The sequence below is a fragment of the Harpia harpyja genome, chromosome 14 (genome assembly GCF_026419915.1).
Source record: "Harpia harpyja isolate bHarHar1 chromosome 14, bHarHar1 primary haplotype, whole genome shotgun sequence".
Taxonomy (NCBI): domain Eukaryota; kingdom Metazoa; phylum Chordata; class Aves; order Accipitriformes; family Accipitridae; genus Harpia; species Harpia harpyja.
The window spans coordinates 23,881,739-23,908,613 of NC_068953.1; the positions used below are offsets into that span (position 1 = coordinate 23,881,739).

Here is a 26,875-nt window from a genome sequence, read left to right on the forward strand (position 1 = left end):
ATATAGGAATGAGAACTGGAGATCAGTAAATGCCCAGGATACCAATCAGACCAAGGACTTCAGCAAGTTTCTCAGAGGAATATTTTGGTTCTTGTGCTATCGAATCAGGAGCTGGGTGACATGGGGAGTGATGGCTAGCGGCCTTCCTGCTTCAGCAGGGCATGGTTTTGCTGGATATATGGGACTCGGAGCTGCTGACAGCCATGGCTTCATGTCCTTCTGCCCGCCCAGAGCAGAGAGGGATTGCAGCCACACTTCCTGCAGCTTCAAACTTGCTGGGGTGGGAGAAGAAAAGTCTAGTTTCCATAGCGCACAGGGACTATCCCTGGGACTACCTAAGAGGAATTATTGGGTTAGGGCTAATAAAGCACCAAATCTGGTGAGGACCATCATCTCCTACAAGCTGTCCTTGGAACAACCAGCTCTCATTACTCAGCCCACCAGCATCCACGCGGTAATGGTGCCACTGGTGCACCACAGATCTATAACAAGCCACACTGAGGCTGCAGGGCAGCTGTACAGCATCTCCCGTGCCCTCCTTCGCACATACCTCAGGAACTTGTTCAGGTCGCCATGCTTCATGTACTCGAAGACCATGATGAGCGGGTCACCATCACCACACACACCATAAAACTTGACAATGTGTTCATGCTGCAGGTTGGTGAGCAGCTCTGCCTCCCTCTGGAAATCCTTACGGGCTGCCAAGGTGGGGTCTTTCAGCGCCTGAAAGAAGGGGCACAGATACACACAGGGTGGGCTCAGGTGGGGACAAAGCCAGAACAAACGGGTCGCAGCATCGCAGAGGAGTTGATAAGGAAGGGAGGGGAGAGGAAAAGCTGCCACCGGCCCAGTTGCACTGGGAGGGCTGGTGGTAGGTGCTGGTGGCACCACCTCAGTGTTTTGTTCATGTAGTTACTGGCCCAGCGGGTTCCCCAACTCATTTCCCAGGCAGCAGCAAACATGCCTCAGAGGGTAATAGCTTCCAATTATTCCCAGCTTGGGCAGGATTTGTACTGGTGACCTAGGGGTGAATGGCTTCATATCTCATTATTATTAAATTCCTGAGCCAGCCAGTCCTTGCTATCTGTCTTTTATTTTGAAATAGCTGACTATACTGCCTTTATTCAGAAGATAGATTTGCCTGGCTGTGCAGTTATTGTGTGGATTTTTCAAACTGCCTCTGAAGAAGGACACTGTCAAGTCTTTTCTCATAATTTTTAAAATCATGTTTTTATTCCATGCTGTTTATAACAGCTCCCCTGGCAGACTGATGCTGAAATTGGTATCCTTATTGAGAATATCTCATCTTCCACATTTGAGCACGCCACTTTGCCATTGCAGGGTAGCTTGCAGGCTCCGGGCTGTGTGGACCTGCTGGACGTCGCAGGGTTGCTATGAAGATGTTGCTGTGGGTGCAGCCGGTGACTGGGGAGGGCTCCCCAGGGTTGCAGTCTGGCTTGTCCATGCATTATTGTGCAGTTGCATCAGAAAGCTAGTGTGAAAGCAGCGTGTTGTCACCCCAGAGTGTCAAGGGAGGGCACTTAGTAAAAAAGTTGAAGTCCAGAACATTTGACGAGATGGGATGGCCACGAGAATCAGCATGGTCTTTGCAAAGATTTAAGGAAATGAAGAGGCAATTCTGGTTTTGAGTTGCTCAGTCTCAGTTATATTCTCCTCACGCTCCAAATGCCAGGATATTTAATACCAGTTCTGGCTTTAACCGTGCAGCCTAACAGGAGTTGAAAAGGCTTCAAGGCAACTTGTTTGAGTTATCCCCAGATTTAATCTGATGTGCACCGGTTCCCCCTCAGTGGTGGGGGACACTAGGTAGTTCTCCCCTTACCTACACACAAATACACCTGCCGTGTTTTCCCCATGACTTGAATCTCCCCGTGCGAACAGGGGAGGTGGCATCACCAGGTGCAGGCTCCAATTTATGTGCAAAAAGGGATGTTAAGCATCAGAAAGTTGTGCGTAGAGGAAGGGGCAGAGCACACTGCTAACGCACTTTCGGCTGGTCCATGGCAGTGCTGGGTGCAATAGCATGCACAGTGAAGTAGTGAGTCCTCCAGAGTAGCTGCTTTTCGCCTTGGAGAAGATCTGCTGCGAGGTTTTTACCCAAGCCTTAGGACACTGCCTCATCTCCTTCTTCTGCCCCCAAACTGCTAGTCACATGGCATAATTGTATTTTAATTCTATGTCCTCTGGGGTAGCTTGGCTAGAGATATTTAGATGGATGTTAGTTACACAGTGCAGATGGCAAAGCATCCATCCTTATCTCAGGCACCCAATTTCTTTTAGTCATTTAATAACTTCATAATGTTGATGCTATCCTATTTTTCCCCAGGAAAACAGTCCCCTCCCCCATCACTCTTTTCTCCCCCTTTTTCCTGTGGTTGCATGTAATATTTCAAGCTCCAGTGAGTTTAGGTTTCCTCTCCTTCACACACAATCATTTCTACAAGGTGTTAGGACTGTAAGTTTGTAAATATCACACACCAAAAAAAAAAAAAAAAAAAAGAAAAGAAAAGATATTAAAAAAACTCACATTACTAACATTGCACAGCCAAGCATTTAGAAATGAGGAAAACAGGAGCTGGAAGTGGTAGAACAGGGGAAGAAGACCAGGACCAGAGAAGGGGTGTCTCAGCAAAACCACTGAAATGCCTCTCCTAGGAAGGTTTGGGGTGTATTGTATTTATGCCTCCATCACACGATTCCTGTGTGACATCTGGCAAGTCACTCAGCATCTGCAGGTTGCAGCCGTTGTCACGAAGTGTCGGTTGTTCCAATGTTACCTGGGAAATCCCCTCTCACGTGGCATCAGGGCCAGGTCTGCACAAGCACCGCATGTATTGCTGCAACAGGGGTCAAAGTGGGTCTGGTACCTGCTGTCCGCAGGGCTGGAAAGGCAGGTCAGTGACTCCATCCTCCACTTAAGTGGATCCTTTCAGCTCAGTTTCCCTGCTTCTCCACCTACCCTCTGCAAAATGGGGATGATACAACCCCAGCACCTCACTGGGAGGCTGTGAAAATGAGCGCACTCACATCTAGGGAGCTCTCGGACACAGGAGTGATCATCACAATGGAACAGCCCATAGAGGAATGAAAAATACGTGTTAGAAGGACATGCCCTGAATACCAGCTCCTCCAGCACTTCTAGTACTTGACTTTGTAACCTCAGCACTCTGCCAAATATAGGTTTTTGTTCATTTCTTAGGATGTTTTCAGAAGCAAGCTGAATAAAACAGGAAGCTTGTCCATGCCATCACATCAAAACTCAGCTTATCTGCAGGGCTGCAACCTTTAGATCCGCTGAAAATCAGAGTCCATTTAACCGAGTGAGTAACACAGCCGTTTTCTTGGGCCCTGGGGGTGAGTCCCTGAGAGCAGAGCAGAGGCAGACTCTGGGCTGTGGACTCAGCTGCCCTAACCAGTGTGTCTTGCTGCTGCCCTGAGCTGCAGTGACCGGGGAGGTCATTCTCAGCCTCTGTCAGGAGCATGAGATCTCCAGAAAATGCAGCCAAGTCTCAACTTAATATGTAAAGCCTTTTTTTCTCCCCCCCCCCCCCCCCCCCAAGACTTATAATGTGGCCCAAATTAGAGCGATTTTTTCCCTGCCCCCTGCCCCCCCCAGAGCTGGCAAGAAGCCACATTTCAAGGCCCTGCTCCGAAGCTGGATCTGTATGATCTTGTGAGATGAAAGGCACTCTGGAGATGTAAGCTTATAGTAGTAATTAACAGAAACAAGCTCGGATGCTGTTTCTGTATAAATGCAAATGAAACTCGGAAGAGACTTGAGAGGCAGGATCGCATAAGGGATGGCTGACACTGATAGGCAGGTACTAGCCATATAATCAGGCAATTAATCATATGGGTAGCTGTGCTACCTCGGCTTTAGCCAGTCTCAGAGGTGGAAGGTGCAATCTTGCAGTTCACGGCTGGAGCATAAGGGGACAAATAAGCTAAAAAATTCCTTGAACTGCCAATGATTAAAACAACTCTTAAGTAACTGGATGCCTCCAGCATCCTGGAGAGAATGCTGGAACGTTTCTCCCTGTAGAGCATCAGTTCAAATGCAGATCTTCTTCCAAGGAGTTAGGAGGCATCAATTAACTCCTGGGGATTAGACTATGTGTGTCTGCCAACGTGCGACTTCAGAGGAGAGCACATTTCTGCACTGAGTGGTCTCCTCTGCCCAGAGCCACACTGATGGGGCACAGCTCACATGAGGACACTCACAAGGATGCACACAGCACAGCACAAGCCAAGCTGAACTTGTGTTGGTGCAAAATCACCAAAACAGAAGCGATCTGTGGCTAGGCAAGCAGGAGCTGAGTGGAGCCGAGCCGAGTTGCTTTGCCCATCTTGCAGCAAATAGATCCCAGCAAAATGGTTAGTCGTGCTTAGCTTTTAAGTGTTCATTTTTGCTGAGGCCCTTTTTTGTTTCAGCTTCTGCACATTCCACAAAGCGATAAAATCCGGAAAGAGAAGAGCCCCGCTCCCTCACGGAGGGAAGGTGGACTCCACACTGCGCTGCTGCAGCTGCAGGGGAGCTTACAGCTTCCAGACCAGCTTCTCCTCCCCGTCTGTCTCCTGGCCACATCGGCAGGAAGAGAGGCTTTGGCATTGCTGAGAATAGACAACCTTGAAGCGAGACACTGAAACTTTGCGTGACTAAGTGGATTTACCACAATCTCCAGCATCAGATAAATCTCCGCCCCTGGCCCCCAGCCCTCCCCTGCTTCCCTTTCCCACACAGGCTCATCCAGCCTTGCTTTGCCAGCCAGCCCCTGCCTTGCTCTCTGCCTTTCGCCCTGGGGATTTACCTTCACTGCCACCAGCATTTTGTCATTGGTGGGGCTGAGGTTGTAACACTCGGCCAAGAACACCTTCCCAAAGGCACCTTCTCCCAGCTCCCTCTTCAAAACGATGTCTCTCCTCTTAATATGCTGGACATCTGTTGGAGGGAGGGGAGGAAGAGGGTTGAGGGAAGAATGAATCAGGGTTAATTCAGGGAATGGAAAACAACTAATTCAATTTTCTAGCAAGCTGCAAAGGATCTGAAATTGCTTTGCAAAAATATCTATAGGGATCTTTTTACCCACCCACAGAAAGCAGCCATCTCTGGGATGGAGCTAGTCTCATGCAAAACATCTGCAAAGAAAGTACTTGAGGTTTATCACATTTTCACTACAAGCTCGCAGCAAGCTTGTCCTCAGGGAGAGAAACCTTTGGGGCAAAATCTGCTACAAAGACCTGAATCTCTTTGGAACGATCCTGGATATAATTCATCTCCTGCGAGGTGCGGCAAAGGTCACGTACCTCTGATGCCAGGCCAGGTGAGATTAGAAGGTCCTGTTGAGCTTTGCATTTCAATCGGGATTAGTTTAAACCCAAACTCGGGCAGATTTTTGAGGCTGAGCCTTGCAAGTCAAAGCGTTCCCAAGGGGAGGAGGTCTACTGACCCCCATGCACCTTAGGGCACTAGCAGGAGCTGGTTGGAAGTGCCAAGCACTGCCCCGCAGCAAGACTCTGACCCTGCAGCCATCTCCTACATGACTGTTCCCTCAGGAACAAGGTCATCCCAGGATAAAGTCACTGGCACAACAGACAAACTGAACCCATTAGTTTCAATGATCCTTTCCACTGACATTTAGGACGGCGAGGACTGACAGAGAATAGCAACCGAGGTTTCAGGAAGAATCAAAAGAGCAATAGCTATTAATTTAACAAAGGTACAGAGGCCTATGAAGATTGGTCTGCTTAGCTAACAGGGTCATTCATAAGGGCTAGATATACCCAGGTACAAGGCACCTACAAGGGTAGATAAGTGACTAGCAGGATATCCACAAATGCTGCGTCATGATTAAATGCCACTGGCTGCTGGGAGAGCTTGGGGGTCTCCATACTCTCTGTTGGGGACAACACTAGGGCACAGCTACTTGCTGCCAAACCTCTAAGCACCCTTCTGGCATCACAGCACCCCTAGAGCTCCTCTCACAATACAAAGAGGCTTTTTTCAGTGCCTGGAATGAACTGTGGAAGCAGCTAGAGATGCACAGCCATCACAGCATTTTCTGGAGGCACAGTACCCAAAACTTCATCTCCCTAAACTGCCCTTTACTAGAGCTTGCTGCCTCCCTTGAGAACTGTGGCGGCACAGACCACCCCCAGCTTCAGCCTGATGGTCATGGCAGGGCAGTGAGAGCTACACACTCTTCTCCAGTGCTTGGTGAGCAAAAGCTGATGCACTAGAAGTCTCCTCAAGCAGAGGCATTAGATGGGACAGTGCCCTCTTTCCACTCCTACCCTGGGGCATTCATAACTTGGCCCCGCATCTGTTTGCTCACAAACTGGACTGGTTTTGAGTCTTTTCCATCTCTTCCATGTGCCACAGGAGCTGTACAGGTATGCACCCCTTAGCTCAGATGCATTTCCCTTGGGGCACTGCAGATGCAGGAGGTGGAGGTGACTAACACCAGATTTCAAAGTGGCTCCAGGGAAGCATCAGTAACAGTGATCACAATCTGCCACCAGCTTGTACCACCCAGGCGCCCAAGTGGGCACCCACATCGACCCGAGGGAGCATATGCCCCACAACAACATAGGTACCACTTAATGCATCAAAAAGCCAATGGACAGGAAGACTAACATCCTGTTGGCTTTCATACAATTAAGCTTTTTAATTAGGAGCTCACAGGCTGGTTTAAGGAGCTGCGAACTCTGGCCCTTTTGCTTGTTTGGGAAGATGGATGCTGCGAGATTGCATAAGCAATGGGCCTTGTAATGAACGATGCCTCTATAGAGAATTCCAGTTGACCTTTTCATTAATTGTTCAATAGACTGAAAACTGTTGGTTACCAATATTAATAATATTAGTGACATTAAGGCACAGGATGGTAGGCACATCCAAAATGACTTTGGTTTTAAATGTGCAGTGACAGCCAGGGAGAACAAATCACATGTGGACTTTGCCTTCTCCACCTGGTTTAGCTGAGTCTTTAAGGAGTACCTTGAGAAATCTGAAAAATTATGTGTTGAAATGTTAAGTGATGCACTTGGGTGAGGAAAGTCCTAATCTAAGAAAAGCTCAAATGGCACCAATTTACTTAATAGAGTAGAGGAAAAGGGTTTTTTCCTCTTTCTCTTGGCAAGCACTTCTTCTATAGCACTCATCACTACAGTACCTAGGATTTACTGTATTGACAAACCATGTATTTGCATTCTTGGTTTCCTGAATAGCAGCAGTCAAGAAAGCTGCAGGGAAATGATCTTGTATTAAGAGGAGCCCAAGGAGACTTTAAAAAACTCAGAATCCCAACAGAAATGTAGCAATTACAATCCAATTGCCCCATTTGGTGTGAGATAAAGTTAAAAGGGAAACCGTCTCAGAATAACCAGCAGTACTATTTGAGATTATTTACACTTCTAATGAGTAAGTGGTAACACCATGAGAACTGAAGCAAACCTCTCTTTCTGGACTCCCCAGGGTCTTGCCCAAAATTTTCAGCTCCCAATTTTTCCTCCCAACAACATCTTAATAAATGATCAGACATTGCTGAGAGCCGGCATCCAGACTGTGTAATTATGTCTACATTATTAAAATAATATCCCATCTGTCTTCAAGACCAGATTTCGCAGCAAGTTGTTAGGGTCACCTGAGAAGCTTCAGGGAAAAATTGTGTGAAGAATTAAAGGAGATATTGTGGCAGACAGAGTTGAACTGAGGGAGAAGCAGTCCTTCCGAGGTAGTGGACTCACGTAGCATGGCTAGATTTAAAGTAAACTTGGATGGTTATAAAAAAAAAGGTTCATGAAGTTAAGCAGTTTGACAGCAACTGGACAATCTTAATGTAGAGTCAGAAAAATACTTTTGCTGATCACAATTTCTCTCAACCTCGAATGGCCATAAATTTTGCTTCATAGTATTTTAGGCACAAATGGAATAATAAGTGAGTTATAATAAATTGCTTTTTCACATGCTATAGGCCTGAAATACTGAAGTTTACATCAAATTCTTCCATTCACAGTGAGATCAGCACTATGATTAATTCTACATTACTATTAAATATAGGCTTTAAACATAAAGCAATGACAAACCACCCTGGCACTGTGCAAATGGCTGTGTTATTGTGCTAACCTTGCATCTCTTTGCTCGTCTGTCCTGGCTGTAACTCACAAGGAAGGCTGAGTAGCCATGAAAGATGTTGTGCTGCAAGGGCACCTGGGAGGTTCATCTGCATAAATCTGTTTACCTCCTCCTGGAGAAAGCTGAGCCCTGTCTGATAAACAGCTGGTGTTTATTTGTTTTAGGCAGGCAGCGGTGTGCTAATATGTCTCGGCTGTGTTGCAGTCAGCCCTGCCGACAAGGTGTATGCAAACTGTCTTCCCATAAGTACTACTCTTTTTTTTTTCCTCCCCCCTGTTCCATTAACTTATAAAAACAAGCCAACAAGACAATTCAAAAGAAGAACCTATGCAGGAGCCACAGCAAGACCTGACAGGAAAATAACCAGACTTGACAGCATGATGGGAACTCATTCAAGGCCGTGCTGCATCTACAGGAAGGATGTGAGCGCACAACACTGAAGTAATTCCAGTTTTAAATGAAACATCTTGCAGTCCTTGTTTTGGGATTACTTTGTTGCTGCACGACACAGAAGGAGAGTTGGGCAGATCCCCCACCTTCCTTCTTGTCCATCAAGATTTAATGCACTGAGAATGTGTTTCAAGCTCTTGCCTTCACTGTTGTTCTGAATAACACATGAAACACATCAGAAAACACCCGACCTGCAGCTGGTTGGAAATGCACATGACTTCAGTTCGATGATGATAGCACATGGGTAAGCTAGAGCATTAACAAGAAGGTAAGTCTGGGACACTGCACTCACCTTTACAAATTGCTTCCAGAGCTGAAAGCTTTCCTTTTCTCTGGAAGAGCCAAGGCAGAAGGGTTGTGGCTTTGGATCTGCGATGGGATCTTACCTAACCTCCTCTGAACCTTTTGCAGGATGGCTGACTTGATCTGTGCTTAAAGTGCACTCAGTCAGAAAAGTGGCTGTCTAAACACAGCAACTTCTTCCTCCCCATATTCGCTCCCATGTGTCCCTTAGTCATGTCTGCTCCTTTCCTCGACACAAACATATTCTAGTTTGCTAACCTTGCAAACCCAGTACAGCCATGGGATATAGGGGAAGAAGAGGAACAAGATTAATTCTGCTTTTCTCGTACATCAATCTACCATGTCCTGATGGGTCATTTCCGCACTGACCCCTAGGATAGAGCCTGGAAAAGCCAGAATTTTTTCACTTAAATCACTGATACAATGACTCTTCACCCATCTTTTACACTCATATTGCAGAACCTCTCTTGCTTGTGACACGATCAAGGCAAAAAGACCCTGACTCAACCTCCAAATCCCAGGTAGAGCATATAGAGCTGGTAACAGACTGTGTGCAAGGAAAACACCCTTTTTCTAATAACCACCACATTTCAATCATGTGAGCAGAAATCGGGAAGTTGCATGGGTACATTTCATGAATCTAATTTTCCAATTATTGTCTCATTTCCAAATCAGTCCTGGAGGTCAGACGAAGAAGAGATGGGTTGAGTGACACTGCAAATTCTGCATTTCAGATTCCCATTACAGCCAGCATCCTTAAAACCATGGTTTGATAATACTCTTGAAACCTGGATGCACATGATTGTGTTTGGACACAGATGACTACAGTGGGAGGTAAATGGACAAATCAAGCTCCAAACAGAGTAAACCATGAGCAATGCCAGTACTTAAGTTACAGCAAAATGCAAAACTACTTCTTAAGCTGGATCATTTACACCAGGTCTGAAGTTAATTCCTCACATCTCCTTCTTTCAAAGTCCTGAACAGCAGTCTGTCTGGTTGCTGTATTTCTGGTGGATTTCCTGTCCTTGGACTCTTAATTCACAACCAACATGTAGCTTACTGGGGAAACAGAGCAAAATTATAGAAATTTCTCCTTTTACTTCTGCTACCCTCTTTTTCAGCAGCTTTCTTTTCTAGCCTACAAAAAGACCAATATAAATTTTCTATCAGTTTCTTCTTCTCCACATGTGGCCCTGTTTTCCCTAGAGGTAGGTCCTTTTCTGCACCTCTCCATCACCAGCTTCTCCCTCCCTTAGCTTTGTCACATCATGGCATTTCTTCTTTCTTTTTCTTCTTCTCTATTTCTTGCCCTCTTGCTGTTCAATCCCTCTTTTAAAACTGACTTCTTTTAGATGTGTTTCTAGGGTATCGTGATTTGAGTATGATCCTGGGCTCTTTGTGGTAATGGCCTTGATCTTCATAAGCTTCTAAAGCTTCATTTGCATCAACAACACTTTATAAATGATAACAACAATGACATTTTTCGGTAGTGGCTGAGTCATTTGCTGTAACAACCAATTTGTGCCAAAGAATTGTCTCTTTTTTCTTTATACATAAGTTGTCCACAAAAAGGTAGCAAAGTTCTCAGTCAATATGATTCATTCACTTCCTTCTTGACTCACTGCTAAAATAATTCTTATGAATAAACCCTGCATAGCTTCCCTGCTCCATGACAATTAAAATCAAATAAACAAAGCTTACAATTTACATTGGAAATCTTGTCATTGAGACATGTAACTACTAAACAGAGTGCCTTTCATATCAGGCAGTCAATTGCAACCTGGATGTTAACCAAACATGTTGATGAGTTACCCGATGTACCTGATCAGAGCAAAGTGTGCAGATCGGGTAGGACCAGATCAAAAAGCCTTGCTGCTGGAGGGCTGATAAGTCATTCTCTCACAGACTTGTCTCATAGTAAGAGAAGATAATGCACAGGCTAGCTGCACAGAGTTCTGAGTCTCCCTCCTGGCCTAGCGCAAATCCATCAAAGTCAATGATGATATTGATTTCAATCATGGACTGCTGTGAAGTACACGTAAACAAAGGGAGAATCAGTCCCACATCATTTAAAAAAATGGAGACATAAACAGGCTGTTTCTTATCTCTGTATGGACTCCGAGTAGGTAGCCCTCCACTTGTGGTGGCTTCTCTCCCAGCTCTGACACGAGCCACCTCTGGGAAAAGGCCCATATACATGCTTCGGCAGCTAGGCGCTGTGCCCAAACGCTGGTTCTTTGCCAAGTTCCTCTGTTAAGGCACCCTTCAAGGACTCAAGATTCAAGAGAGTCACGATTATAAGCACCAAGCCGTTCTGACAGTCCTTTCAAAAAGACCCCAAATCATGGAGGTTTATGTAAAGCATATCTGCATCTCTGGGAACTTGGTGGAGCAGGCACAGTCCTTGGCTGAGCCACTTGGGCTCCAACACGTGGGTGCACCAAGGTCCTTCCCACCCCATTCTTTGCAGGCTCTGTGGACAAGACCACCTCGTTCAGACCTTTCTCATCACTTTGGGGGCAGTATTTTAATCTTACTAATTCTGCATGACAGCTCTCAGAGCCATTTGTATGTGTCCACACAGCAAAAACAGAGAGACAGAGAGACTTTCTCACATCTTCCATCCATCTCTCCTTCGGCCTTGTTGGAAACAACCTGAAATGCAAAGGATGCTCTGCCATTTACTATGTTACCCCTCTCTTTGAATCCCTTCTCAGGCTTTTTGATCTCCAGCAAACCAATATATGTCATTGGCTTCACAGCCTCTCTTCAGACTGTTTCTCATCTCTTGTACCTTACCAAGATGCTGGCAACTTGCTTCCAGGCAGACCTTGGTGTCTGACTATATATTACATTATCAAACAGTTGTGATCATACTCCTTCATAAAGATCTTAAAAGACAACTACTTTATATTTCTGCAGTTCTTTGCATTTTCTTACCATCCCCTTCATTCCTTGGGAGTAGCCGCAAGGCATGAGTGCAGTTCCCAGATGTGAAGAAGGCATTATTGCCCAGCTGACCCAGCAGACCTGGAGCTAATGCACTACCTGCTGCTAAATGGACTTTGGTAAAAAATAACAGGCCTTGACACACATAGCTGGACAATCTGGGCTAAAAAAAATTATCCAGGAATACCAATCTGCACCAGGAGCTGACGTTCAGTGTAATCAAGCTCAAGAAAACAGGAGATGAGCAACCTCTGCAAGCCAGATCTCTGATGCTTTGAAAACACCTTACATCCACCACTTCCAAGCATACCTCCAGCAATCAGGACATCAGCAGCACCTCTGGCTTTTGCTGTTGCAATAGCAGGTGGCGAGGAAGCCCTGACCCCAAGGGCTGCCTTTCAGTCATCAGCTAACTCCAGTCAGCCTCGATTTGAGGGAGAGCTGTGTTTCTGCAAAACAGCCCTCAAGCTCCACAGAGTGATTTGATTAGCGGCATGGAGCAACTGGATTAGCACCCGCTGAGCTGCTGTAACTTAAGCTGCTGCATCTGCGCTGCAGCACCAGCTCCGATATCAGCCATACAGCAACTGCCAACAATGACAGTCTACATGTACAATGCTCTCGGAGCTAAAGGTAAGTGCAAAGGGAGTGTGCGTGTGTGCGCACGTGTAAAGGAGCTGGCAGAAAGGCAAAGAACAATCACCTCTTAAACCAACTCATCAGATGCAAGTCCAGAGCCTGCCAGACTCCCTCACCACATCACACTGAAAACCATTTGGAAGCAGGTGACATTACCTGGTGTGACATACCTGCAAAGCTTAAACCCAAACCAAAGCAAAGTCTCATTTTCTTCATGAAAAAATTCTGAAAAATAATAATAGAATGTGCTTGGCAGCACCGCACAAACACTTTTTAAGCAAAAACTTCCGTCCCAGCTTAAACCACCTGACACTCCTATAAAAACATAACATGATTTCAAGCTCTTCTCATCCATTTCAGTCCCATAAATCTGAGTACTAACCACGTAGTAATTATTTTATGAAGAGCACAATATAAAGTGTCCCATGGCTACTGGGTGCTGAGCAGTCTCAGCTAGGATGGGCAACGCTGTATAGTCCTGCAGAAACACAGCCATGCTGGGGAGATCCCAAAGCAAAGGAGCTACAGCAAGAGGAAGGCTCCTGCACATCCCCCCCCAGCAAATGTTTGACAATGACTACAGCAACAAAGAAAGGAAGCCTCCAGCACATCTGGGCCTTGCACAGCAGTGGGCTCTTGCCTTTAAGACAGCATCCACCTCCTCCTCTTTCTGCAGATTTGCAACTTACTGAAATTACTCAAGCAAGAGCTCATCATATCAACAGGACCCTTCCTTGATCCAACAAAGTAAATCCTTTCACCTATGCTGTTGTCAATGGTTAAAATGTCCTTTAGTATGGAGACCTGGAAGACTTCCCAAAAGAAATCTAATGCTCCCAAGGCTCCCTGCAGCCACTGGGGTTGGGGTTAGGGAGTAGGCACGCAGCTGTAAGTAAGCAAGTTCCCAGTTGTGCTCCAACCCAGTTTCTGCCTCTGCCCAACCTGCTTGTGCCCAAGGCACACATCAAGATCCCCTCAGGTTAGGACAGACACCCTGGTCCCCCTTGCTGCTGTTACCTCTACAAAGCCTGGGTGCAGGTTCACCCTGTGCCCTCCCATGTCTCTGTATGCACCAACTCCTGCTCAGCTGGCTCCCAGGGGAACATGAAACACTACCATGGGACCAAAACCTTATTAACATTCCAGACAAAAGACTTAAAAACCTGCCAATGGTTCCCATTGTCTCCTGCACCTTCTGAAATAATTTCTGGCTGACACTAAGCTGCAAAGCCAAACTGCGTCTCCAGCGTCAGCAGTCTGCAGTCTGTCTCCTTAGACAGCCAGCACCAACTTCACATCCCGAGGGGACACTTGGGCTCTGCCTTTTGTATACAAGGATTAACTACACAACCGGGCTCTTCTGAGGAGGAAGATTAAGCCCATCAGGAGAAAGGTAGAGGAGGGACCAGAGTGGGCTGCAGAGGTCTTTGCATTAGGTGAAATGCCCAAGAGCCCCATGGCAACGTGTCATAAAAGGGACCTTACACAAAGCATCGTCCTCACCGACTCACTGGTACTCTCCAGCAGCTCTTGGAAACAGGGGTTGGAATTCTTGGCAGGGTGGGAGGAAAAGAGAAAGAGAGAGGGAAAGGGAGTCTTTCTGGTGAATGTGTTTTTCTTTCCACCAGCCAGGCCCCTAGGTCCCCTGCTGCCAAAGCACTCAGAATAAAACATTAATTCAATACCACACATTTAATTACACATTATTTGAAAGTGAATTTATTTAACGGAGGAAAATAGTCTTCAGAGAGCATCTGCCTCCCTCAGACTCATGCGTCTGCAGGGAGGGGGCTTGGAGAGGAGATAGGAGGAATAATGGCTTGTTTTACATCAGCAGCTATTGCAGTTCAGTTCATCCCTTCAAAAGAAGAGATTTTAAAGAGATAGAGTTGTGTTTTGCAGGAACTTACCGGCTGATTTGATTTTCCAGCTAGTTTTCACTTGATTGGAAAGTGCTGCTGCAGACAGATATCACTTGTCTTTCTTTTTTATTATTTTTCCGAGGGAACGGAGGGATTACTGGTGGAGGGGTGGAGGAGGATTGGCTGCCCCTCGAGGGACCATGCAGTAGTCAGATTTCAGGCTTAAGGCTTTAACAACGCAGTAATCAGACACTTAACAGCATCCTATTGCCGAGATGGACAATCACAAGAAAGCTGGAAGCGACCGGGTCTCAGCAGCAGCCTTGCAGCTTTGCGACTGTCTCCCAGCAGGAACACAGGCGCTTACCTTCTGCCCCCGTGGTCTCAGAGGCTCTTGGCTATCGGCTCCCCCCAGCCTGTGAGTTCACTGCCATGGTTCTGCCTGCTCCAGCGGGTCCAGCAACCTGGCAGCGCCTGCTTTTAGGCAGCGTCGAGCCTCATATTTCCCTAGTCAAAGCTCCACTGCAGAGATGGGGACCGACTCCAGTACCTGGCACAGGCAGCAGCCCTTCCTCAGCTGAGTGTAAATTATGCTGAGCTGCTGCAAGGCCAGAAAAGAGCTGCCGGGTCCTTTGTAGGAAGGAGTATGCTCTCAGTAAACTCAGCTTGAGCTTTCACCTTTGCTGTCCTCTGGGTTTCGCCAGCCCTGCAGGCGTCCCAGCAGGAGGATGTCACTCAGGGCTCAGTTAATTGCCTCATGCCATGACATGAGCCTTTCTCCCAGCCCTCATCCCTGCATTGGGTCTTCTTCCCACTCCTTCTTTTGGAAGCAGCATCGAAAAACTCCCTTATCTTTGTAACAGCCTTGATTAGGCTGCAGTCCTCACCTGGAGTGACAGGCAGACACAAAATTTTGCCATGCATCACCACTGCTAGCACCCAGTGCTCCCTCCAACAGGAAACAGGATAGCTCAGCCCAGCTAGTACTTACCCCCACAGCGGGGTATGTCTCTGACCGACAGACATCCCATGGTCAATCTATTGCCCTTTTTGGCCTCACCAGCCAGATCCTGCTGGTGCCATCCTGGTTTCAGTAGTCAACCTCAGGGCCATGCTGCAGTTTGCTTGCATACCCAGGTAGATGTTGCAGCACTGGGTTCAGGTCACAGTGTTAAGGTTTTCCTTGCAATTTTGAGGATTTAGGGGGGGGTGGTACTACTCCTTCAGTGTTGTTCAGTCTCTGGCATGATCCATGGTTTGAAGGATCTAGCCACAGGCATATGCTGCTTCTGCCTAGTCCAACTCTGCTGTTATTGTCTTTCTAACAGCTTCTGATCTTAATGTGCCCCCACCATAAATGCTAAAAAAATCCAGATATATTGAATATGTTCTGGGGACTATTTGACTATTAGAAGGGTGGCATTAAAGAAAGAGGTATGGGTTGGAAGTGGTTCCAGTGCCGAACTACAGCTGTGGTCCCTAGTGCAGAACCCCCTCTGAGCAGAGTAAGAACTGGCCCCAAAGTTGGGTGCAAAATGAAGAAGTATTTTTGGTAGAAACGCAGTTCCCTCCAGATGTGAAAGTGCAAGAAGACTTTCAGAAAAATCTGTTGTGACAGAATTTCTGGACCGTCTCAAAGCAGGAAATTTGGTGAGAGGGCCTGGTCTTCTGCATTTTCCAGCTAGAGCTCCAGGCAGGTTAGAAATGCTTCTGATTGTTGCCAGCCTCACCATCATCGCAAAGGAAAAGGACAATGTTGGACAAAACATAGCATCTTCTGCTTTTTTTTTTTCCTTTTTTTGCTTCTGTGATCTCTGGGTACTTATGTCTTTTCTTGCCCCATGCCCAGTCATTCTCCCAACAACAACTTCCTTTGGTGGTCATTAAACGAGGGGCTAATGCAGCCAAACTCATGGAACAAGAAAATTCCAGAAGTGAGGCCATATGGAGTAAAAACATGAGGTGTTGAAAGACAGACCTCAGGCTCAAGTTATGATTTCATTAGAAGGCTTCTCTCCAATTTGCCCAATTTCCATCTCTCCCCTTCCTTCCCACCTCCTCCAACTCTCTTTCTCGCAGGACCGACACAGGAGGTGCATTTACATCTATGGCTTGATGAGGTGTTCCCTCAGACTCATGTTTTCCTAACACCCCACATGGACCTTGCTCTGTCTTTGTTTCTGCCCGAGGTTTCCCTGGCTTTCTCCCTACTTGTTGTCTGCACAACCCCATCCCTTTTTTTATCTTGCCAACTTCTCATGCAGAAGGAAACCCCTGAAGGAGGAGTAATGTGAGACAGCTCTGCCTGCTGGGCTCTAAAATTACCGTGGTTTAGGTGATTTCGACAATTTTTACGAGGCAGCAAATTATGCAGAGTGGAATAAAGAGAAGGACGGATCATACAAAGGAGTTAGCTAATCTGATGGGGATAGCAGCTGGTCCTCATTTAGCTCTCCAGGTCTGTGCATAGTTGGGGCTTCCTGTACTCCTTTGGTCTATGTCTGAGTCACAAGTAGGATGCAATGAATACTGGACTGGTGCTCCTGTGATGCTTCACACAAGGTGAAATCCACCTTTTCTCTCAGGTCCCCCTCGCTGCTGAAAAATGAGCAAGGTAATGGCAGGGCAGCTCTAGACAAGAGAAAGGAGCCCACCAGTACCCTGCGTCCATCCTGCAGAAGAGGACCTCTGAAAGGCAGTGGCTCAGTCATGCATCAACTCTGGAGCTGCTCCACGGTGGGATCCGACTCGTTTCATGGACGCTGGCTGAGCAGAGGCACCATCGTGCCAACACCACCTTCCTCTCCTGGCAGAAACAGAGCACTTTGAGGAGTGAGAAGTGAACCAGAAAAAGTTCTCCTTGGACAAGGTTTTGGAAATCCCTCAACACCAGGAGTTCAGGACTATTTAAGGAACCACATGCTCTTGTTAGGACACTGCCTTTCCTTCCCTGATGGTACTGCTTTACCGTATCCCTGCTGTGTCCTGCCTTTATTATGATTATAAATGAGAATCCATCTTGGTTTATTGTCTCTGATACTCCCAGCATGGGGAGAACATGGGGTAATAAAACACTGTATATTTGTCAATTTGTCTGTCTGTCATCTTTCAGCGATGTCTTACGCCATTATGAGCCAGATGGTTGGGGTGAATTTTCACAGAAAAACATCACAAACTTCACTGCATGTAAGAGGGGAAAAAAAAAAAATCCTATAGTTTTCTCCTGTGGCAAAACATCAGTGTCTGCACCAGGGGAAAAATACCCAGTTAATTCTTCTTAAGGGCCCTGGTGAGACTCGAGAAAACATTCTGCAGTGCTGGTAGCCTCAGAAGGCATGATTAATTGCAGATGGTGAAAAGGTGCATGTTCAGCTTTAACTGAACTATGTGTGAGGACTGGATGATTGCTAAGTTAGTATTCAAGACACATGCAGAAGGCAACCTACTATGATCTTCAGCTACAAAAACAAGACTATATAAATACACTTTCATATATATATCATATATGGCTTAACAGCTTAAATTTAAATGTGTATACTGAAGTTTTAGAGCAAGAACAAACTGCTAGTGGAAAGGACCAAAATGAGCAAGATTGCTGAGAAAGGAGGTAAAGGGAAATAATGTTTTGCAGTTTGCTGAGGATGCAGAGGCATAAAAAGGACCTCTCAAAGCTGGCAGTAGCAATCTGTAGATGAATATATGTGGGTGATGCTGCAGAGCACAGAGTGGGGTAGAACAGTGGAAAGATCTCCAATATGCCATTAGCTGTTTCTCCTCACTAGCCTAGGACAGGTCTCATTTCATCAGAAAATGAACAAGAGTATATACGTTGCTTTCCTGAATTGTCTTAATTGGAGGGCCAGCATCAGATATTGGGATGGTAACATGGAAAAATCAGAGGCCAGTTTCCACCAATCTAATCTATCAGTTTGCCTGCAAATCCTGTTTCATTATTGCAATCTGAGCTTGGAAAGTGACCCCTTTGTATTATAAAGGTCACCCTGATGTCTTTTCTTTATCAATCAGTAAATCAAGTCCCTTAACCTTTTCCCAGGGCAGAGATTTTTCAAGCAGGTAATGGACAAACCTACCCAGATCAATATCTGAGTGCAGACGAGCACCCAAAGTTCAAAACTTCACTCAGACTTCTTGCATTTACACAGCCAGGCTGAAGTTCTGCAAACAGAGCTCACAACAAGTCATCCAAGGTCTCCAGACTAGAAACTGGAATTCTAGAGAAAGCAGACAAAATTAAAAAAATAGTGAAGGAAAAAATAATTACCGAGCTGTTCAAAATCACATCTTCATTTCTGGAAGGAGTTCAGTGAAGGAAAAGATTCCTATGCTGTTCAGTTTGCTTCATTTATCCTTTCTTCATAGATAGTGCTGTGTCTCCATTGCATAAATTGCAGTCTCCCCATGCCACGTCTCTGCCGGCGTGGGTATATTCCCAGTGCTGCTCACAGTATTGTAGGAGGGTCAAAGAGGTCCCCTCTCTCTGCCTCTCTCAAACAAATCCCAAATCAGGAGAGGCACTGGGCACGTTTGGGACCTCAGCCATAGCCAGTGTTGGTGAAAAATCACTCACGTCTGTGGTGTTACAGCAGGGATGACTCTGGCTCCTGCTTTCAGTCTTTCCTTGCAGATCATTAGCAGACATTATGAAAAACACAGATGATTAAGACTGACCTCCAGGACACATCACTTTTAACCTCTTTCCAGTTGGAAGCACTTTTAGCAATAGCTCCTTTTTGTCTTTTGCTTTTAGAGCAGATTTCTACACAGGCTGTTATTTTAAATCCTACACCAATGCTGCTACCCCCAGTCATTAATCTCTGATGCTGGTCCTTGTCAAATACTTGCTGAAAATCTCAGTGCACCATATCCACTGAATTTCCCTTATATACAGTGGCAGTTAGCTCCTCAGAGAAAGCCAGCAGATTAGTTGAGTGTGACCTCCCACTACTTCAAGCCACATAAGTTTGGCCTTCACAGAGTGTTGCTTCTCCAGGTGTTCTCCCACAACATCCCTTAAAGTTTAAGAAGATTTCCAAGAATTTCCCAGAGCAAATATTAAACTTACTGGTCTGCCTCTTGTCCCCATTATGTCCACCACCTTCCAACTCTCATCCATCTGTCCCATTTTAGACAGGCAATTTAAAATGTCAGTGAAGAGCTTGGCGAGTCATGTGCATGCCCATAGGTGTGTACATTACAGGATGTGCTCTCCACCAGTAGAGGATGCTCACCTTGTCCCATGCCCTTGAACAGCTGGCCACTGGTATGGGGGCATCTTTCTCTTCATCTTCTATAAAGTTGGATACAATTTTGGCAGATGAAAAATATTTAATAATCCTTCTTTCCTCTTATTGCTGATATAAGGTGGCTTTCATTCTCTGTCATCAAAGTTCTTCATATATCACTCTCAAGATAAGCACTTTCTCCTCCGTATCCTCTGTACCAGCTCACTGTTCTCCTCAAAACTCCAAACCCCTCCTTGCTGTGAGGCCAGTTTCATTGTCTCTCAGAGATACTTATGTGCAAAAGGACCTTGCTGTCTGAAATACACCCTCAGCATTCTGTATGGCTGCTGCTTTCTGTCTCTTTGTTTTCTCCTGCTTTCTTCTTCCTCCCCTCTCCTTTCACTGTAATACTTCAGCAGTGCCCCGCCACAGCCTCTATCTCTTGCTTAGCCAGCCTGGCGTACGTCAGTCCTTTCATCCCATCTTTTATTGTCTTTATTTTTACTTGACCGAATGTTTAAGGCAGCCTTCCCAACTGTATCTTAAAGACCTGCGTTGAAGCCCAGCCAGCTTTCTTCAACTCATTTTGCATTCCCTGTAAGCCTGCTCGCCGAAAGGCCAGTGGTTTTGTACGGCTGCCCTTTCTGCAGACCCTCCTCAGCACTTCAGCTCTGCAGGGAATATAATAACTGCATCCTAGATGCTCTTCAATTTCAAGTGTATTTATTACAGCTGCTCAATTTCCTTTAATCTGTCATTTCTCCTTCTCCTCCCCCCACAATTGCCTTCTTTTCACTGAACTATAGGTGTACTGAAGGAGGCTTTTACCTCTGACCCTCACTGTCTGCTCCAGCCCCATCCCTGCACTCACGCTGGGTGCCTTGTGCACTGATTATCGCTCATTACCCATGTGGCTTAACGCATGTGACGGGCCCTTTGCAAACAAGTGCAAATGTCGCAAACAGTACGCTCCCACTGGTGACCCCTCAAGACTAATTGAGGGAGAGAAGACAACACTTTCATGCACAAATTGCCTGTATCATCAGCACCGAGATGGAAATAAAGACCGAGAAACTCTCCCAGGCCTGTCTGAGAGAAGGAAACCTTAACAACAGAGAGTGCCTACGTCTGCCAGAGTCTTGTAAAACAATGTACTTCTGGGGGGCTAGAACTATGTTTTTGTGTAGGGGATGTGTGTCCCTTTGGTAACAAGGCTGAGCATAAAACCACAAGCATCCCTTCAGAGCTGGAGCAGAAACAGCCAGAGAAGCCCAGTTGATATGAAAGACATCAACATGCCTTCCTGTATGTTAAGCTGTGCGAGCACGCACACACCCTGAGGTTTAATTGGTGTATTAATGTATTAAAGCACTGACACAAACAAACAGGGACCGTTTTCATGAACTACAAAATCCTTGAGTACACTGTAATTAGCTGGGCTTGCTGAACCACTTAATAAGCAAGAGATAGCATGTGTCTGATGTCCCCACGCCTTGGCTCAGTGGGACAGACAGGCAAGTGCTTAAATATGAAACAAGTTCAGTTCTTAGGTGAACCTTTAAGAAAAATCGTTTCACTCCCTGTCATAGGGAACTTCTGCCCAGGGCAGACACAGCTGAGATCAGCACCAGGGTCACAGGTTTCTCTGGTCACAGTCCCCATTCTTCCCCTGGCGTCCTGTTCGCTGTCTGGCCAGGCACTCCCACGTGCTTCTGTATGAACTGCAATAGCCTGGGGAAGGCAACATGCTTGCTATGTTTCCCTTCTTGAAAATGGCCTCCAAACTGTACCTTTAGCAAGTCTTATTGACTACTGATTGCAAAAGTACGCTAAAAACCTTCAAATAGGACAGATACAGAAAAAGGGAAGCAACATAGCAGGACAAAACACCACGTAGACAGCATTTCTCAGTAGATCCCAAAGCTTTACAAACTAACTGTAGATTCATAGGAGTCCTTTCTCCTTTGCAATCCTGTCCTCTCAACTCACAACACAATGATTTCACAGGAGCAGTCTCACCCTTCAGCCTTGACTGGAAGGGGTTGGGGAGAAATTAATTTCCCTGTGCTTATCCAGGCCCTTTATTTGGGGACCAAACCTGGAACCTGTTGGACTAGAGGCTGTATGAAGCTCCCTGAGGATATGCCTGATCCAGTTAGAGAAGAGGAAAGAGCTGCCACATGCTTGCTCCATGACCAGGCAGCTCCCAGCCTGCGTCTGGTGGTTTCCAAGCAAAGGTGGGAAGGGCTGGCACTGGGATCATGGGGCAGAAAGCACTGTGTTGGACATGGTGGGGGTTACCTTTTCAAATGTTGGGCTTCTTTCCTTGTGACATCTCATCTTTGGGGTATTCCGCAGGGAGAAATACCTGGTTTCTGAACCAGGTAACTAAGGAGTGTGAAGCATATGGCTGTATCTTAGCATCCAGTATGTTCATTTGGATGGGGTAAGGAGAAGTGAATATATTCACATAACTCCATATGACACAGTGGCACTACCATGACTTTCACCAGCTCACAAAGTAGACCAAAGTAGCGAGAGCCAGGAAATCATCTAAAACACAGCCCAAAAGCTATCCAGCGAGTCATTACCAGGACTCATGCTGTGATCACCCTTTTCCCACTCCCTGAGGGGTCCCAGGAAAGGGGAAGAGTCAGCATGAACATAACCAGAGCAGGCGAGACGTGCCTAGGGTTACTCAGCATCCCTGAACGCAGAATGGGCAGGCAGTGCCTTAATTTTATCCCAAATTCCAGTTTACACCCACAATGATACCACCAATCCACGTGCTCCTGTGCAGTCCAGCTGGCTATCTGGCACCTGACTTAACTTTCCCCAGCACATCACCACACACAACAGCAGCTTTCAGAGACCAGGCAGAGAAGCTCCCTCAAACACCGCCTCCACCCAAGTCCACCACAGGCACTTGCAGTTCTGCAGCTATTCCTAGATCCCAACTGGATTCTTCTTTTCATCTTTGTTCTGCCTCCTATTCTAGTGCTGAACCCCAGGCCTGCTGCCTTGGAGCTTCCTGCAAACGATGCATTCATCCATTTTTAAAGGTGACCTTCCAACTTTAAAGGAAGTTAGCAAGCCTCACTGTCTTCATTTGCCCTCTCTTTCTTTTCAACCTGCTCTTTATTATGAATTAAAAAGGGGCCTGAAAGGTTTCTTTATTAAAAAAATTAAGTCTTTAGAAAAAGCACATGTTTCCAAATCATTTTTCTCCCCGTTTCTGCAGCAGCCTTCTTGGATGTCACGATGCTTGCTTGCTGCCAGCTCTGATGGTGAAACCTGCTTGGGTGTTTGGCCTCCTCCCATCCCCGCTGATGCCTGCCATCCCTGCCCCACCACTGGCCTCCCCTCCCTCATGCTGTCACTGCCGTTTGGCAAAGCAGTGCCCTGAAATGTTCTGGGTGAAAACTAACCTTTGAAGAAGCAGGGGTGGAAGTGGGGTTATTTTTAACTTGGATCATACTAGACACCCATGTTAGACTGTGGCCACATAGGCTCTTGTGCTGGCACAAATGAAGAGCAGCAAATAAATGAAGTTCTCTTTATCTCACCTTACTGCCAAAGCTGCATCTTACAAGCCCTGGGGCCGTGTAACAGTGGAAAGGGAAGGTGTCTCCAGCCTTTAGCAATAATAATATTTCTCTTGCCAATGAATTGGTCACAGTAATTAAAAAGGCAATAACAAAGCAACATGATAGTTTCCTGCTGTTGTACAACATTTTGCCATTTAATCGGGACAAGCAGAATCCGAATATTTACTGTAATACCACTGAAATAAGAAAGAAAACTATGGTCTTATAAAATGAAAGCTCAACTTCCAGCCCTTCTCTTAGATTACAGAATTAAACCCAAAAAACCACAAAGAAAAAGCAAGCAAACCAACCAACCAACCAGTCTCTCTTCCACCCTTTTCACTCTTTTGGCTATGAGTTCTGGTGCTATTCAGACAGGTTGTGTTGGCTATTTCTTTTTGCCAAGAGGTCAGGACCCCACAAACCAGCGCCATGCTGCCATGCTCTGGATTTAGTCATTGGCATTTGCCTCCATCCAAGAAACCACAGACATTTTCTGTGCTGTGGACATCTGGCTACCAAGAACGAGGCTGACACCCACAAACTCATTTCATGCTGACCACCAAGTGACCACAAATGAGCAGGAGCCCTTATTCACAGCTGGCTTGTGCCACACAGCCTGGAAGTGCTCGGCTCAGTCAGAAAGCAGCCACCCTCTCTTTCCAAACCATTCAATTACATTTTCCCCTGCCGATGTTTGCCAGACCCAGTGTTAACCCTTCAACCCTGCTTGATCCCAGAGCATACCTAGGAATCTTTCATTCTCCATCCAAGCCAACGTGGACATGCTTTTTCCGGAAGCCCAGCTCTGCTCTCACATGCTCACTAGGACATAGCCTTTATTCCTTAAAAGGTCAACCATCAAGCTGCACAGCAAGGGAAGCAGCTGATTAGGTCCTTGCTACAATTATATACTCAAAGTAGGGGAGTACTTCAGATTTTTAGGAGAAAAGAGGGCTTTGCAAAGCAAAGGCAAGATTGCAAGGAGAAGGTGCTACCAGGTCAAGATTTAGTACAATAAATAATGGAAGGTTCCTTGCCTCACACCCTCAGCCTTTCCTTAGCTCTCTCTGATGCTCAGTTTCATCTTTGGGCTATGAATGATTAATGGAGCCTTAAAATATATATAATCTATATCTCCTAGAACAAAGAGTCTTTATTCAGGGGGTTGTGAGGGAGCCGGAAGCAGCATGTGCGATGCCTGCACTTGGGCTGGGATGTCCCTTGGGAAAGGACCCTTGTGGCTCCTTGCTTCTTTCCAAACCCAGAAACTGTTCTGAGCTTGAAGCTGAGCTCTGTGGGAGACCCCAGCTCAGTCTCTACAACACAGGGACGTGCTTGCTGCTGAGGGTCTCAAGAATTGCTTTCTTGAATCACGCCAGGCTCTTCCCACCCATCCCTGGCAGCTGGAGTGCACAGATACCACCAGTGCACTGTGGGGGACTTAAATCACTTATGCAGGATTACAGATGGGAAGCTGCAGCAAAAACTCACCTCTATGTCACAGCCTAATCCACTGAAGACTTTACCATCCTGATTTCCAGTTCTCTGCCTTTCACAGTAGATCACAGTGAATGGTTGTGTCTCTTCCCTTGGAAATCCAGCACCACCTTTCCACCATCAATATTTGATTCCTACTATGCATACAAACACAAACATACACACATCCCTGCACCACGATCAGCAAACATCTACTTACTTCTCCAGACAAGAACATCACTTCAGGCAATTCCAATGATGTTATGTCAAAGTAACCTTTCCAATTGAAGAGATGGCCATCCTCTGAGTTCTTGTTGCGGAACCTAAGCATGGGCCTGGGTAAGATCTGGTGAAAGCGCCAAGCCCATGAGGATCCGTCTTTACTCAGAAGGGAGAGGTCTCAGACAGGGCAGGCTTGGCAGCAAAGTCCTCTGTGGCTCGTGTCCAGCAAGCTATGGGATGCCTCCTTCCCTGTGCTGGCAGGCCAACAGCCCAGGAAGCTAGCAAACCTGAGCTTCACAGTGCTATAAACTAATGGCACAGACATGCCCCAAAAGGTTGAACCATCTCTTCAAGGGGTCACCCAAATATATTCCTGTGGAGCCCATTTGTTTTCAGTGGTCCTTTCAGGATCAAAAAGCCAGGTTTCAGTCTATGCTGTATCTCATGATAACCATATTTCCTTGCTATTTGGAGTCTTAAAGATCTTCTTCCTTCAAAGGGACATTTTTGATCCTTACCCATTTGGGTGTACCTGACGATATCTTTTATGCTCAGGAGTCTTCTTTATTTTCTAAGGGTGATTCTGTTTTTTTGGTAAGAGATGTTCTTCGTCTTGTAAGACTGCTATTGATATCAATCTGCCCATTTTCTCTGAGGCTCAGGCCAGCATCATTGAATCCAGGGAAGGAAATTTGGCACAAGATTAGATGTTTCACGCATTACAGTCATGCAGAGGAGCTTAAGGACCTACACAGAACAGTACCCAACTCCCAGAAGTCCCCTCTGAGGTTAACAGGATTAAACTGAACTTCAGTCTAGTCACAGGACAGTATTTTCATCCAAGATGCACTGTCAGGGACTTTGCTGCCTTTTTCTGAAGCTGTGGCTATACAGATCTTCTATTGGAACTGAGTGGCAAGTGTTTCATATGGCTGCAATAGAGGCAATCCATCTGTAATGCACGCTCTGCTGGCACCAGGCAGAAGGGTTAAGGCACACCAGGGTCTTTTTTGCTTATTGCCGAGACTGGCACCTATCATCTAGTAGCCACCCTTGCAGATTTGTGCTAAAGGAATGAACAGCTGTGCCAAACACCTCCCGCAGCTCTGCCATCTACCTGCTGGCATCCCAGCTGTGTCCTCCAGCCACCAGCCCTGACCTGGGCAGTCAAACAGGAGCAATGGTGGGTGTTAACCCCAGTCTCCAGCAGCACTTGGCTCTTCTGGTTTTCCGCTCTCACACAGTGCCAGATCTGCAGCATTTCCAGCCAGAAGAGCCCCTGCTAGTTCCTGAGCAGGGACTGACAGTTTCTCACTGATACTGTCTAATGCAGTCAGTTATCCTTTATGCATTTAGAGCAGATCCATCAAAATAATTCCTGCTAGAGGTCTGAATTCAGCATATTACACACAATAGCTCCCCGGAAGGAGAAAAATGACACTTACCTGTCTTTAAGGGAGTCCCTTCTCAGTCACCTGCAACATCTGTGCATTGTGAGATGTGATGGCTTTGGGGGACATGTACCTCTGGAGTTGTTCTAGCAGTGCTGAGCATATGACTGGAACTTAAACACTCTTAAACTTGCAGCCCCCTCTGGCATCATTTGACGAACAAATGTGTCTCAGGAAACACAAAGCAAACCTGCAGCCACCTTCAGCAGTCTATGGGGGACTGGACCAGGCACTAGCAAGGAAGGAGTGACTGTGCGCAACTGCTCCTATTGTCCCCAAATATCGCTTGGCACTGATGCAGCAAAACAAAAATGCTCTGTTGATCCAACATATCTCTAAAATGACCAGGCAACAAGGCTTCATAAGGAAATCTGTGCAGCGGTACAACTCTTTAGCCTGGCAAGACAAGCTCACATTGGTGGTGTTTGAAATGTGCATACTGCATTATCATGATGTCACCTTACAACCCTGTTACTGGCACCAGGGACTGAATCCCAGCAGGACCAGGCCCTGGACACATGCAGAACATCAACTT

At 46.3% G+C, this 26,875-nt stretch overlaps 1 protein-coding gene across 2 annotated transcripts in view; it reads right to left on the minus strand.

Annotated features, from left to right (window-relative positions):
- Positions 1-26,875, minus strand: part of NTRK3 (neurotrophic receptor tyrosine kinase 3) — a 229,099-nt gene that overhangs the window by 47,715 nt on the left and 154,509 nt on the right. For both annotated transcript variants that reach the window (XM_052807890.1, XM_052807891.1), the window contains exons 13-14: positions 4,830-4,960; positions 551-723 (exon numbers count right to left, since the gene is read on the minus strand). In XM_052807890.1, coding sequence (XP_052663850.1) covers positions 551-723; positions 4,830-4,960 — 304 coding nt within the window. The remainder of the gene's footprint in view (positions 1-550; positions 724-4,829; positions 4,961-26,875) is intronic.